Source organism: Metarhizium robertsii (assembly GCF_000187425.2).
Source record: "Metarhizium robertsii ARSEF 23 chromosome Unknown MAA_Scf_2, whole genome shotgun sequence".
NCBI classification, from domain to species: domain Eukaryota; kingdom Fungi; phylum Ascomycota; class Sordariomycetes; order Hypocreales; family Clavicipitaceae; genus Metarhizium; species Metarhizium robertsii.
The window spans coordinates 4,699,598-4,712,763 of record NW_011942160.1 but is presented as its reverse complement, the minus strand read 5'-3'; the positions used below and the strand labels follow the sequence as shown (position 1 = coordinate 4,712,763).

The window sequence follows — 13,166 nt, the reverse complement described above, 5'->3', positions numbered from 1 at the left end:
TATGGAAATAGAACATGTGCCGATTTCACAGACATCAATGAATAGACATGGTCCAAAGCTGGAAGCATTGAATATCAGAGGTCATCCAACGCTATGCATAAGAACGATCAGGGAGCGAGGTGTAGCTATGCAACATGTAAACCGCGCCAAAGGTTTTAGACCAGGAAATAAGAACAAAAAAAGCACCAAGCCCACGCGCAAGACGAAGCGCAAATAAAAGTAGCCGCCGGGAAACCAATCAAAGCAAGACAAAAGAGAAAGAAAGAAAAAGAGAGAGAGACTCGTAGCTAGTGCAACACCTAAAGCGGACTGATGAGCCCACAACAATACACCAAAGGGAAAAGGGTATCTTTAGCAGTTCCCTCCAGGCCCAACCCGAATACTTGGTTCCATTCCGTAATACTCCCCTTCCCACCCGTTTTATCCAAGCAAACATGTCCCTAGCCTAGCCCTAACACGCCGGCTTCGACTCTCCCCCACCGCGACGTATTTGTCTCAGCAGCATCTGCGACTACCCTTTGATGCGCCATCGGGCTCATTCTGCTCCTGGGCCGTGGCGCCCGTCCGGTCAACCGTTACAGCTGGAGAGAAGGCAGGCGAAAACAACCAGCTCCGCCTGTCGCGTCCTACACGGAAACTACCCCTAGCGTTCATGCCGTCGAAATACCCGCCGTCCATGCCGGCCTCGTAGCCGGGGGTGCCCGGAGTGGCCGTCGCCAGCAAAAGAGCCTGCTGCATCTTGCGATTCTGCTCGACCAGCTTTCGGGCGACAACCCTAAAAACCTCCTCGACACCCTCTCCGCTCTCGGCGCTGATTTCGTGGCACGCGTCCCAGCCAACCTCCTGGGCCCAGAAGCCCGAACTTCGCTTGGAGCTAGGCGTGCGCGGTTCCACGCTTGGCATGGAGCCGGGCGCGTTGAGCGGCGTGGCCGTCGGGGGTGGCGTGCTGCCCAGTCCGGGGGCCAGATTCTCGGCAACGTAGGCGATGCAGCGCTCAAAGGGGACCTGCCTGGCGGACGGGTCCCGGGCGACAATGTCGGCCTTGGTGCCCACGACGTGCAAAACGACGTCGTTTGGCAGGTTGCGGCGCAGCTCGGTGAGCCAGACGCCCATTTCGGCAAAGGACTGCGCATCGGTGATGCTGTAGCACAGGATGCAGGCGTTGGCGCCGCGATAGTATAAGCGCGATATGGACCTGAACCTTTCCTGGCCGGCTGTTGGGGAGGGATGCCCGGTTAGCAAGCTTGCGGAGAACAATAGGACGGAGGCGCCAAAGACGGCCGGTGAATAGGTACGGCGCCACTCGGCGCAAGGCCCAATGAAGAGTGAATGGGGAGTGAAGAAGGGCGGCACCAACCTGTGTCCCAGATTTGCAGGCGCACCATGGTGTCGGTGTCGGAGTCGACGACGCGCTTGGTCAGAAAGCTCGCGCCAACGGTGGACGTTATCTGAGAGGGGTTGAAGGCGCCCTTGCAGTACCGCATGACGAGGGAGGTCTTGCCCACGCCCTGGGCGCCGAGGACCACGATCTTGGCCTCGAGAGACGACATGGCGGGTGAGTCGTGAGGGTGATGTGGTTTTGAGTGAGGCTGTGGTGTCACTATGCTGCGGAATCCGAAAAATGTGTGAACTATTGCTGGTCAACTCGCTGGCTTGTCTAATTTGACAGTGAACCGCGTAAAACATGAAATCGTGATAATTGGCTACTAATCAAAAGGCGGGAGCGGGCGTGATGGTGAGGCGCGACGAATGCGACGACGACGACGACAACGACGCGCCGCGATGAATGCAGGCTTGAGCGCAGCAATAGGGGAAAGTTTGATTCCCCTTATCGCATTGTCACCGTTGGCTTCAGCGAAGGATGGGCGTGGGGGCAGGGCGGGCAGAGGCCTGCACTCTCATTGTCGTGATGGGCTGACGATGTTGTTTGCGTCGGACGTTTGGTGTTTTCTTCAACAGGAAAGCCCAGACGGGGAGGGAAAAGGCAGAGGCAGAGGACAAGAGCAATCTCTGTCTCCTCTCCTGCAAGGGAAGAATAAAGCGTGCGGTTTGCGGGCAAGGCGTCGTTGCTCGGCGGTCAGCGATAAGATGCGATGCAATGCTATATGAGGATTGGAGAGATCATAGATGACGGATCAAGTCGAATGAGAATGAGCCCGCAGAGATGGCGCGAGGCGAGTCACGGCGGGGTCGAAAGGGAGGGCGTCACGGCACCGTCACGTCACGCCTCAGAGGTCACGCCGCACCTTTAGGGCCGTCTGCCGCAGGCTAAGGAACTTGAAAGGATCGGACGAGACGATAAAACAGGTCTGGTTCGTGGTGGAAGGCTTGGGCCCGAGCTGCAGTTTACTTGTATTTTGCTTTCAATTGCCGCGGACATCACATATCGCATTGTCCCTCTGGCCGGCGCACTCCCACGTGCCACAGCGCGTCTCACCCGATACGGTACTGATCAGTGGCTGTGCCGGGTGCCTGACGACACAAGAGCATAAAAAGCACAAAGTCCGCTAGTTCAAGGGTTCGGGTTAAGCACTATTGACACCAAATAAATATGCAGCCCCATTGGGGATTTTATGCCTCTCCCCTGCGTGCAACTCTGAGATGTCGGCAACAGAGGAACTCTCGGCCATGGCGAATGCCAAAACACCAACCGGCGGCTCTCGCTGCAAGTCGACGTCATTGTACATGCTGCCATGGAACCGCCCATTCTCCAATCAGACAGGCCTGCCGGCCCATGTCCGACTTGCACCGCTCTCGACGGCGTCTTTGTGCGGGTTAACCTGTAGGCCAGACCAGAGCAGAACAAGGAAAACGAAACAAAACTCGTCTTTGTGCTGGATGAAAAGAGGTCCGCACAACGAACTTGGCTGTCAAAGGCCTTGTATTTCATTCATTTTTTAAATCACCATGGTTGGTGTGTTCAAGGATGATGGAAATGCAGAGGCAGTGAAGTGAAATAGGCCATAGCGCTTGGAGTTGGCCCAATTTTCCCTTTGACTGAGGAATCTATACTCGATGGCTCAATATCTCGGTACTTGAACGCATCTTGATTTTTATTTTTCGCATCTATTTTTCTGCTTCCTCTTCCTTGCTAGGTGTAGTTTTGGGTCTCGTCGGGCCAACTACAGTGCATGCAGCTGTGTAGCTTCAAATTGTGTAGCTGATAGAGACCTGCGAATGCCAAAAGTATGGTGTGTCGTACGTGACTAAATAGCTTAGTACTGGGTCTGGTTGTTGTTTACTCCATCTTGTTTCATTTTGTACTTTGTATTTTTTCTTGTATTTTTTCCCTTCTGGCGCCAAGTCTCTTTCCCCTTCAAGCAAAACCGCGAATGCACAAGACATCCATCGCGTAAATAGCACGACCCATCCATCGTATAATTGCTAGCTGCACAACCAAAAGTGGAGGAACCTCTGCTCGCAGGGCGTCTTGGTCACAAGTTTTCACAACCAATATCCTGCAAACCGTGACAAACATAATGTACCACCACCGCTTGACCTATTGTCCGCCATCGGCTTGGGCACATTCATGAACAAACATATCCACATTCCATGGTTTCCATCGGCAACACAACGGCATTCGAAGCGCCCGCACAGCCGCCCGACCCATCAAAGGCCGTGTCAAAGCCCACAAAGCCCAGCCCAACGAGTGGCTGCCAGCATCCCATCTTTGTCGCAGCTCTTCACAGCCACAGCCCTTGACGAGCGCTTGCGCAAACGGTGTGACGGTGTCAATAACCCCTGTCCTCTCGGGCACTGAGAAGGCAGGCCAGCGACTCTGTTGATCCAACGAGATGCGCGGCAACGTCCCAGACTGGCCGACTGTGACGCAAGACTGCAAACCACCACGTCAATCAGACAGACAAATCTGGGTCGCTAATGTCTCCTTGTGTCTTGTCGATGGCCTCCTTTGGCCGACGTACCCTTGTTCAGGGTTTCTTCAACGGTCTGCAGGCTGCAGCACATGCCTGGGCGGTGCTTGTTTGCGCTCAGGGCCTCAATGCCGCCTTGGTTGGATGTCGGTGAATCAGCCCGGACAACGACGGCCTTGTAAGAGGTGAATGATTCAAACAAGATGCACAGATTGAACAACATGTGCACTCTGATGGGGGGTTTGTGGCCAAGGCCTATCAATGGCTGCCCACCCTTTTTGTGCACGCAAAGATGAGACGTCGTTTATAATGCCCGGCAAGTCGTTGCTTGCTTAGTCTTGTATTTTGTGTTGTGTGTTGAAGTTTACCATCCGTTATTACGATTTACATTTTGATACAGGAGACAGCGTACGGAAAGAATAAGAAAAATCTCATATTGCAATACGCCACGATGAAACCAGCAGTCGGCCGATTCTTGATCCTCCTCCCCGTCATCCTAGCCGTCATCAGCTTCATACTGTCTATGCTGGCTCTATACGCAGGTCGCCAGCCAGGCTTTATGGAAGACTATGCCTTTGTCAGGGTAAGAAATGCCGCAAATGGCAGTACTCATCCTCGATTCTAACTTGGCATGTAGCTCAATACCTCCATGGTCGGACACAACCTCTTCGATAAAGGCAAGAAGGACGACAAGAGTGGCGACAAGAAAGGCGGCGATGGCATCCTAGGCGGCATCCTAGGCGGCATTGTTCCAGACGTCGAAATCCCAGGCGCCAACGTTCTGGGCGACGCCAAGGACTGGGTAGAGGACAAGACGGACGGTGTAAAGGGCAAACTCAACGACATCACCGGCGCCATTGCAGACGAAATAGCCAAGAAGATTGGCATCAAGCAGTGGTACTCACTGCACATCATGGACTCGTGTGAGGGCTACTTCCAGCCGAATGCCACCGCGCCCGGTGCTGCGCTCAACGTGACCAACTGTACTTCGTCGAGTCCATCTCGTAAGTGCCCATCTATCCGTCGTGAAAGAAGGGGGTGATTGCGAGCCAAAACAACGAGTCAAAAGCTGACCGCGAGATGCATATAGACCGCCTCAACCTGACGGATCTCTTGGACAAGGAACTTAGAGTTGGCCCTGCAAAGCTCAATCTCGCCGACATCAAGTGGCCCCAGGGCATCCAAGACACGCTCGACGTGCTCAACAATGCCCTCCTCGGCCTGCTCATCATGTACTCCCTGGGCATAGGCTGCTGCGCCGCGTCGGCATTAGGCGGCCTCGCAGCCTTCTTCAAGCCCGACATGCGCATCCTCGCGCTGGTGAATTTCACCGTCGGCGGTTTGGCGTTCCTCAGCATCATCATAGCCAGCATCATCGTCACCGTTGCCACAAACACCGGCGTCAAGGCCGTCAATAAAATCGGCAATCCGGTCGGACTGTATGCGAGCAGAGGCGAAAAGTTCTACAATCTAAGCTGGGTGACCACGGGATTCATGGGATTCGTTACCTTGTTCTGGATGGTCCGTTTCTGCATGGTGAGGCGGCAGAGGAGGCTCATGACGGAAAAGCCCTGGAGCTGAGCTCCACGCCGTGCGTGAGCCTTTTCGTATGAGCAAAGCATCATCACCAGTTGTTTACTTTTTTCCGTCTTGGAGCTTGTTCATTGGGGGCGTGTATCCGGGAATTCAACGCAAGAAGCGGAGACTGTTGTGGTACAACCCCCTGTTTAATGTTTTTATTTTTATTTTATTTTTTCCTGTAAAAAGTGTGACGTGCGCAAGCGCAGTCTTTATTAGATGTTAGAATAATTTACTGCCTCGTGGCTCTGAGTGCCTGCTGGACACACTCTATTAATTGACTGCAATTTGAGCAAGCAAGCCTGGTTTTCCGTGTCCGACTTTGCCAAATTGTACTTGACACTTTTTTTTCGTCAGCGCGGCCTGTGCATTACTCTAGCGAATCGGCGACGTTGAAGCGAAATAAGACGTGCTGGGCCAGCAATGTAAGACTTGTATCCGTTGGCAAGACTAAACGCATAGACGGTAGAAACTATTGGACAAGAGGGAAATCTCTCAGGAATATGATACGAGCAGTATTATTGATGAAATGAATTGATTGACTCGGCGGATTACCAAGAGTGTTTTTATTAAGAGATTTGGAACTTGGCAAATAAAGTATCTAAGTATCTAAAACTATTGTAGCTGACAGCTTTGGCTCTTAATGGCAAATAAAGTGGTTTTAAATAATAAGAGGGGAAATAGTGTAGGGGTTATCGCGTCTGCTTTGCATGTAGAAGGTCCGGGGTTCAAATCCCCGTTTCTCCACTCTTATGTTTTTTTTACTTTATTTCAGACTCATGCCTTAAATCATACTATCTGATGTCTTCTCTCTTTTTTAATAAATTTACCAAATACACTCATTAAGTGCTACCTATGGTAGCATCTACACTTTTGACTTTATTACTGTCGCGTTCGCATTTGGTATACTCTCCGAGTGCTCCACACAGACTTCGATTAATCCGTTGACATTCATTCATCGTGACCAACTGACCGCGATCCCAGGACCTCGTCCTTGTTTAACATAACCGGCCCTCCATACCTAATTGCAAGAGGGGGGAGATTAGGGAGCGGCAAAGCCAGGTTTCAATTCAGCCTGTTTGGCTCAACAATGAATGGCCCAGCCAGAGGTCACAGAGGTGGGGCAGCCATCACTGTATCTCGTGCTTTCGCTTCTCATGTGTAGCCTCATGTTTCACTCCAATCTCAGTTTCCTTTTTACCGTCCTGCCATCCCTTCTATTTGGCACACAAAAACTTGCAAACATCACACGCGGATAATCCTACACCGGCAGAGGTCCTCACAGCAGAGTAGGGAGGAGAATTTTGAACAATAAAAAATAAAAAAAAAAAAAATGCCCGGCGACGTCGAAAATGTCAACGGCGAGACTGAATCCCTCCTCGGCCGAAGCCGGCATCGAGTGAGGCGCTTCTTTGACGGCTTCATCGACTTTGCCTTCCAGGGCAACATTCTCCAAATCGCCTTCGGCTTAATGTGCGGACCCCTTTTCCAAAGACTCTTTCCGTTTTGCTCGCCCGCAACACCTGCTAATAGCTGTGCAGCATCGCCAACATCTTCACCGACCTCGTCAAGTCCTTTGTCAGCGCTATCCTCATGCCCCCTCTCGCCATCTTGTTCCCTGTCAATAAGAACATTGAGGAGAAGTTCGCGGTGCTCCGACCCGGAGACGGGTACAATAGCACGACGGGGTACAACACGCTGCGCCAGGCGTTGGATGACGGCGCCGTCGTCATGGCCTACGGGTCGTTTATTTACCAGGTCGTCTCCTTCATCATGGTGGGGTTTGCTTTGTATGGGCTGGCGCACATATACACCTTGATCTCGCATGATCCGATCATCAAGCATACCAAGAAGTGCAAGTACTGTCGAAATCGAATCAATGAGAAGGTAAGGTCAGGAACTCTAGGTTGGGGGCTCGTTGTTGGTTATCTCGAGATGGTGCTGACGTGTTTCTGTAGTGCTTGCGCTGTTTTAATTGTACGAGCTGGCAAGATGGGCGGGAGGAGAGAAACGGGTGTTGAACGGGCGGACACGACACGGCCATGCATATGCAACGCTTTCAGCATGGCGTGTATTGGGCATTGGCCTTGATTACTGTCTGGGTGCGTTCTGCAATTTACTTGGGCGCAGACTTGTTTGCGAGATGCGACTTGCGACCTTTGCAACTTGTTGCTATTTCATCTCCAGTTTTGCGATGAGTTGTTTATAGTCATATTCACTTTTTCAAGGTAGTAATTATTTTTACAAATTCATTACCAGCAACGCCATAGACCTGGGTCGCTACTACAGACGGTCGTCTGATGACGTGAAACTCGTTTACTTGAACCAGCAGCTCGACTGCTTCACATGGCCAAAACACCGCCCACAATAGCGGCAACGCCAGCCAAAACAGCATTTTGCGTCACAGCCGGCGCGGCGTTCTTGCCAGTGGTGGAAGTTGCCGCGGCTTCACCCGGCTGTCCGGCCTCTCCGGTGCTAGAAGTCTTGCTCGCTTGGGTAGTCTTTGCAGTAGCCGTCTCGGAGGCACTGTTGGATCCGCCATTGGTGGCGCTCGCGCCGGGAGAAGCAGAGAGCTTGTCGGCGCCGGCGGTGATGGTAACGGGGAACATGGACGTCTTGTAGCCGGATTCAGTGACCTCGGAAGAGGTCACCTGCGAGCCCTCGGTGAATTCGATCTTGCAGGCGGCGACGTCCTTGGACGGGTCAAGCTTGCAGTTGGCTTTTTGGGTGCTGATACCCAGTCAGTCTCGCGGTTCTTCTCTTGCGTTGGAGAACAAAAAGAAAAGGAAAACGCAAAAGAAAGGAAGGAAATAGTCGACATACAGAACCCCTATTTCGCTATTAGACATGCCAAGGCTCCATTGCCATGTACTCTCACCCTGGGTAATAGTCGCACCACCCGGCGGCAAGCCACACTCGTCCGAGGGCGTGCCGGAGGGACACTGCACGGCAAAGGTAGTGGCGCTCGAGTCGACGTTGACGACGGAGCCGACGAAGGGGGACTCGTCGCCAAGAACAAGGATTTTGACGGTTGTTGTTTCGGCGGCGACGGCAGAGCCAGCCAGAGCGGCAAGGAGAGGGAGCGCGGCGCGAACCATGATGGATGAACGAGAGACGGCAACGAGATGTGCTACTGGCAAAACAAACGTGGCGAGGGCGAGCAAAGAGGAGAGAGAGAGAGAGCGAAAACACGCCCTATTTAACGGCAACGCAAACTCCCTACAGGGGGGAGGACGGTCGACCTGACGCTATCTCGATGTTGAAGCAAGCTAAACTGGCGCGCCTCCACTCAAAGCATAAAAGGGGCACCTGGTCCATCATCTCACGGGTCTATTGACTACGTCACCAAGCCCAGCGCCAGGTTGGCAGAACTCAAAATGTGCTTTTTTCAGGGGCCTGTGTGTTTTTGCAAAAGGGCGCACCCATTGCCTCGGCGATGCCCCGTTTCAATGCGGCGTCAACTGGTGCCTCGCATGAGTAAAAGCCGTCTTGTTGCCGGTCGATTGATTGTCCAACCGTCAGAGGAATTTCGGTGGAGAATTGTCGGCCCTCAAGCAGGTTTGTCCCCTGAATATCCCTAACCCCTGCTCGTAATTGATTCTCTCCAAATGGAGATCGGGGCCGACATCTCCCCATGATTTTGCCCCATGCAAGCATTTTATGGGGGGTTTTTATTGAATGCCTAATCGAAGTATACATGTAGTTATTGTTATGCACTTGCCCGCGGGTAGCCCCTTACTAAAGGATAAAGAGAATTTGTACATCTAGCCCTGTCTGTTGTCTCTGATCAAAGTTTGCTACTGGCTACAACAGCCCGTGTCTGATAAATCGGGGGGTTTAGCTTCTCACCAGGATTCTACCGAGTAGTACTAGTACTACTAGAAGAGCAACGAGCGATCTGCGCGGAATACAAAAGTCTGCGCAGGGCATGCTTTCTCCTTTTCTTGCTTCCTTCCATTTTTATCCATCCTTCCACCAGCGGGGGAGCACATGAAGCATCAAGAACAGAGTACTCTTGTCACCTGTCAAGATGATGTCGACATTCTTCTCCAGCGTATTAGCGCTGATCCATTGGCTGTCCCCAGGGGCCAACCCATCGAGCTCCAGCTGTAAAAAGTGGGGCGCGTCGCCTACTCCCGTGCACCATCTTTGCGAATCGAGGCAGCCCGCCGTCTCTGCACCGCACCCGAACATCTGGGGCGACCTCACTGACGAGGAAGCCGCCAGGGTCATCGACCTCCTGCACCGGCAATCGACTGGCCTGAACCTTACGACAGAGGATGCTGCCAGGAGGTGAGAAACCAACATCAGGTGCAACAGCAAACAACAACGCAAAATACTGACAAATTTTGAATAGCTGGGATAATAAAATGTATGTGGCCTTGTCCGTCAAAATCGCACTTGCGGCTTACACGTTGGTCGACTCCGTGTCTTGTCAATAGCCTTCTCGTGGAGCTCCTGGCCCCAAACAAAAGCGACACGCTTCCGTTCCTCAACAACAAGACAACCACACCTCCGCCACGATGCGCTCGCGCAACTCTGATGTTTGGCGCAACGCCTAATCCCTATCTTCAGGACTATGTGATTGGCCCGCTTCCCGTTGCTAACAACACCCAGGTGCAGCCGCTTCAATTTCTCTACAACAATGCTGGCAAGGGGAAAGTGGCCGTTGATTTTGCTGATCGTAGCGCCGTGGATCACTATGTCAAGGACGTAGGCATGTCCGTGGCCGACATCACGAAACGTCTGTGGGATGGAGTGAGTGGCCACGACGCCAGGAGAGTCATGAGAAAATATTCTAACAACACCAGACCCTTGACGACACCCTTGGCCTGTTGCCAATATTTCCACCTTGGAAGGAGAACGGCAGCTTGGTTTTGTGGTCCGGCTTCGTAAACAACCCCACCTCAACCTTTGACTCGGAGACGATTCTTCCGCTTGGTCTATATTTCGGCGTTGATGTAATGGGCAGAGATCCATCCAAGTGGTCTGTAATAGGATGGTATTACGACGGCAAATACTACCCGACCACGAACGCGTTCCGGGCCGCCGCAGCGTCCAGTAACTTCACACTACTCAGAGCCAACTCGGACGGTCCGTGGGCCCAAATAGAGAGGCAAGGTAGCCCGATGAAATTTGACCATTTGCCTCCACCCACGGCCGTTATGCCCGGGTCGAATCGCTTCTCTGTGGACGCAAAGGAAAACTACGTCGAGTGGAGTAGGTTCTGAGCAGTTTCTGTTGGTCTTTCGTATGAGGGCGCGGTAGGACTAAATTGATGCAGTGGACTTCTCTTTTTTCCTGTCTTACTACAGAGACAATGGATTACGCCTCTTCAATGTCCAATATAAGGGCAGAAGAATTCTGTATGAAGTATGTTGGCCGTTGCAATCGGAAACAGTTATTCTATTGAGCTATATTCTAACTGCCCATGGTCAGCTGGGCCTGCAGGAAGCGCTGGCTCTCTACGCGTACGTGGTGCTACAAAGTGAAATGACGGTTTGATTCGGCCTGACGCCTAATAGAGGGAATGACCCGGTACTGTCCGGCACAACGTAAGCAGGCGGCTTCGGTAGCCACATAATGCTTCCAGAACTTACAGGATATGCCACCACAGGTACTTTGACAGTAAGCCTGGCGTTGGGCCAAGTGTGGTATCTCTTGTCGATGGTGAGTTTGACCGCCGACAACAGGTCAAACGGCAACCAAGTTGACAGGGCCCTAGGATACGACTGTCCGACATATTCAACGTATCTGAATGCCACCTACCGACAAGGAGAAAAATTATATACTCGATTTAATGCCATTTGTGAGTTTAACCATGGCGCCCCTAGTCTCGGAGGACGCTAACAAGTCCAGGTTTGTTCGAATTCGACCAGGGATATCCTATACAGCGCCACTCTACTGCTAACTATACCAGTGTTACCAAGAACATTGCCTTTACAGTAAGGTCTATTTCAACCATCGGAAACTACGACTACATGTTCTCGTATAATTTCTTCTTGGATGGGAGCATAGAGGTCTCAGTGAGAGCTTCTGGATATATACACGGCGGATTTTCTGCCAACAACGAGGAGTATGGTTGGAAAATTCACGACAACTTGTCCGGCTCCATGCATGACCATGTTCTCACTTACAAGGCTGATATTGATGTATTGGGCGAGAAAAACAGCCTCCAAAAAGTGGAATTTGTGCCCGCAACCATCGAGTAAGTATGAGAACCCATTAACTTATGTAGCGCAGATGCTGATCAAAAGGAAAAAAAAAAAGATATCCGTGGTCAAATGGTGCCAAAAGGAACACTATGAAGCTGCAGAAATCGTTTGTCCAGAACGAAAATGAAGCCAAGATCAACTGGGCTCCTAATGGTGCGGCCATGTACGCCATCGTCAACAAGGAAGCAAAGAATAAGTTCGGAGAATACCCCGGGTACAGGTTCACCCCTGGTAGGTGGGCCAAGTGCGCTATACAGTTGCCTGAGTGTGGAACTAATCGCGTAGCAACTTCGAACGTTATCTTCCTCACGATTTCGAACTCCTCTAACGTCATGAAAGCCGTGAATTTCGCCAATCATCACTTCTATGTCACGAAGCAGAAGGACACAGAAGCTCAAGGGACACACCCGTATAACGTGCTTAATCCTGCAGACCCATTAATTGACTTTGCCAAGTTCTTTGATGGGGAGTCTCTGGATCAGGAGGACCTGTAAGGCGCCTCATCACGGATTGGGGTCTTGAAGCTGAAAAGGAAAAAAAAAGAACAAAGAAAAGAAAAGAAAAGAAAGACTAACGGCATCAGCGTCCTTTGGTTCAATCTCGGAATGCACCACGCCCCGCACACTGGTGATCTTCCTAATACTGTGTTCACGACAGCACATTCCTCTCTTATAATAGAACCGCTCAACTATCTCGAAATGGATGCCTCCCGCGCTACCTCGCAACAGGTCCGGTTGAACTATAAAGATGGCAAAGTACAGTCTATCAAGACATTTGGCTCCCAAAACATGACTTGTCACGTTGACGCGGTACGTCGCTTCCGTCCATGGTTCTGGAGTTATCGCTGACAAAAGAGGCTAAAATGTCGCAGAGCCAGCTGATGCCTAAGCTTTGGAGGGACAAAGGTACTGTATCAGTTCTCACATTTGTTCCGGGTCAGTCACTAATACATCCAATTCTCGAACCGCCCAGGCAGGTGACGAATATGCGCACCCGTAAAATCCCCCGGGTTAGCAGCGAATACAAAGAAGCCAATGTAACCTAATTACTGTTTCTTTCCCAATTCAACTACTGTTGTTCTTTTCCTTTTTGGTCGTTCAATTAACGGTAAATCAGTTGAGAAGTCTTGTTCGACCATAGCTAGCCTGATGTGTGGTATATGGTTCTTCGACTACATAGACTCGTAGAGTGTCCATGCGTGGATCGTATTTTTTAAACTCTGATATTCTTACAACTTTTTAGCCAAGAAACTTTTTAGCCAAGAAATTATCCTCTCTACTAGTGATGGCCAAGTCATGCCAATGACAGCAGCCAAGAGACACAAGTTGAGATGAGATATGATCAAGTTGTCGCACTCCCCAACTTACATAGCCGTTACGGGCTTGCATGTTCGGTCTCGGCATAATCTTGGCGCCAGTTGTTCGGTCTTGGCACTGCAACCACATCTCCGCTATGCCGTGGCAAAAAACGGCAAGAATTGAGCAGAAGCCCACTGGTTATC

At 51.4% G+C, this 13,166-nt stretch overlaps 5 protein-coding genes across 5 annotated transcripts; 3 read left to right on the top strand and 2 right to left on the bottom strand.

Annotated features, from left to right (window-relative positions):
* Nucleotides 1–495: 495 nt before the first annotated feature.
* MAA_05081 (secretion-related small GTPase) lies at nt 496–1,550 on the bottom strand (the record flags this gene model as incomplete). Its single annotated transcript, XM_007823079.1, has 2 exons — nt 496–1,214; nt 1,358–1,550. 2 exons carry the CDS (start codon nt 1,548–1,550, stop codon nt 496–498), a joined length of 912 nt encoding a protein of 303 aa, XP_007821270.1.
* A 2,773-nt stretch (nt 1,551–4,323) lies between these two features.
* MAA_05082 (SUR7 protein) lies at nt 4,324–5,453 on the top strand (the record flags this gene model as incomplete). The annotated part of the gene is made up of 3 exons (XM_007823080.1): nt 4,324–4,455; nt 4,510–4,876; nt 4,942–5,453. 3 exons carry the CDS (start codon nt 4,324–4,326, stop codon nt 5,451–5,453), a joined length of 1,011 nt encoding a protein of 336 aa, XP_007821271.1.
* Nucleotides 5,454–6,783: 1,330 nt separating this feature from the next.
* Nucleotides 6,784–7,425, top strand: MAA_05083 (Large-conductance mechanosensitive channel; the record flags this gene model as incomplete). The annotated part of the gene is made up of 3 exons (XM_007823081.1): nt 6,784–6,923; nt 6,992–7,356; nt 7,409–7,425. 3 exons carry the CDS (start codon nt 6,784–6,786, stop codon nt 7,423–7,425), a joined length of 522 nt encoding a protein of 173 aa, XP_007821272.1.
* A 367-nt stretch (nt 7,426–7,792) lies between these two features.
* On the bottom strand, nt 7,793–8,548 carry MAA_05084 (uncharacterized protein; the record flags this gene model as incomplete). The annotated part of the gene is made up of 2 exons (XM_007823082.1): nt 7,793–8,180; nt 8,274–8,548. 2 exons carry the CDS (start codon nt 8,546–8,548, stop codon nt 7,793–7,795), a joined length of 663 nt encoding a protein of 220 aa, XP_007821273.1.
* Nucleotides 8,549–9,480: 932 nt separating this feature from the next.
* On the top strand, nt 9,481–12,710 carry MAA_05085 (membrane copper amine oxidase; the record flags this gene model as incomplete). The annotated part of the gene is made up of 14 exons (XM_007823083.2): nt 9,481–9,743; nt 9,808–9,822; nt 9,893–10,208; nt 10,262–10,670; nt 10,735–10,823; nt 10,890–10,921; nt 10,976–11,005; nt 11,068–11,120; nt 11,176–11,263; nt 11,305–11,658; nt 11,721–11,896; nt 11,951–12,155; nt 12,249–12,474; nt 12,537–12,710. 14 exons carry the CDS (start codon nt 9,481–9,483, stop codon nt 12,708–12,710), a joined length of 2,430 nt encoding a protein of 809 aa, XP_007821274.2.
* Nucleotides 12,711–13,166: the final 456 nt, after the last annotated feature.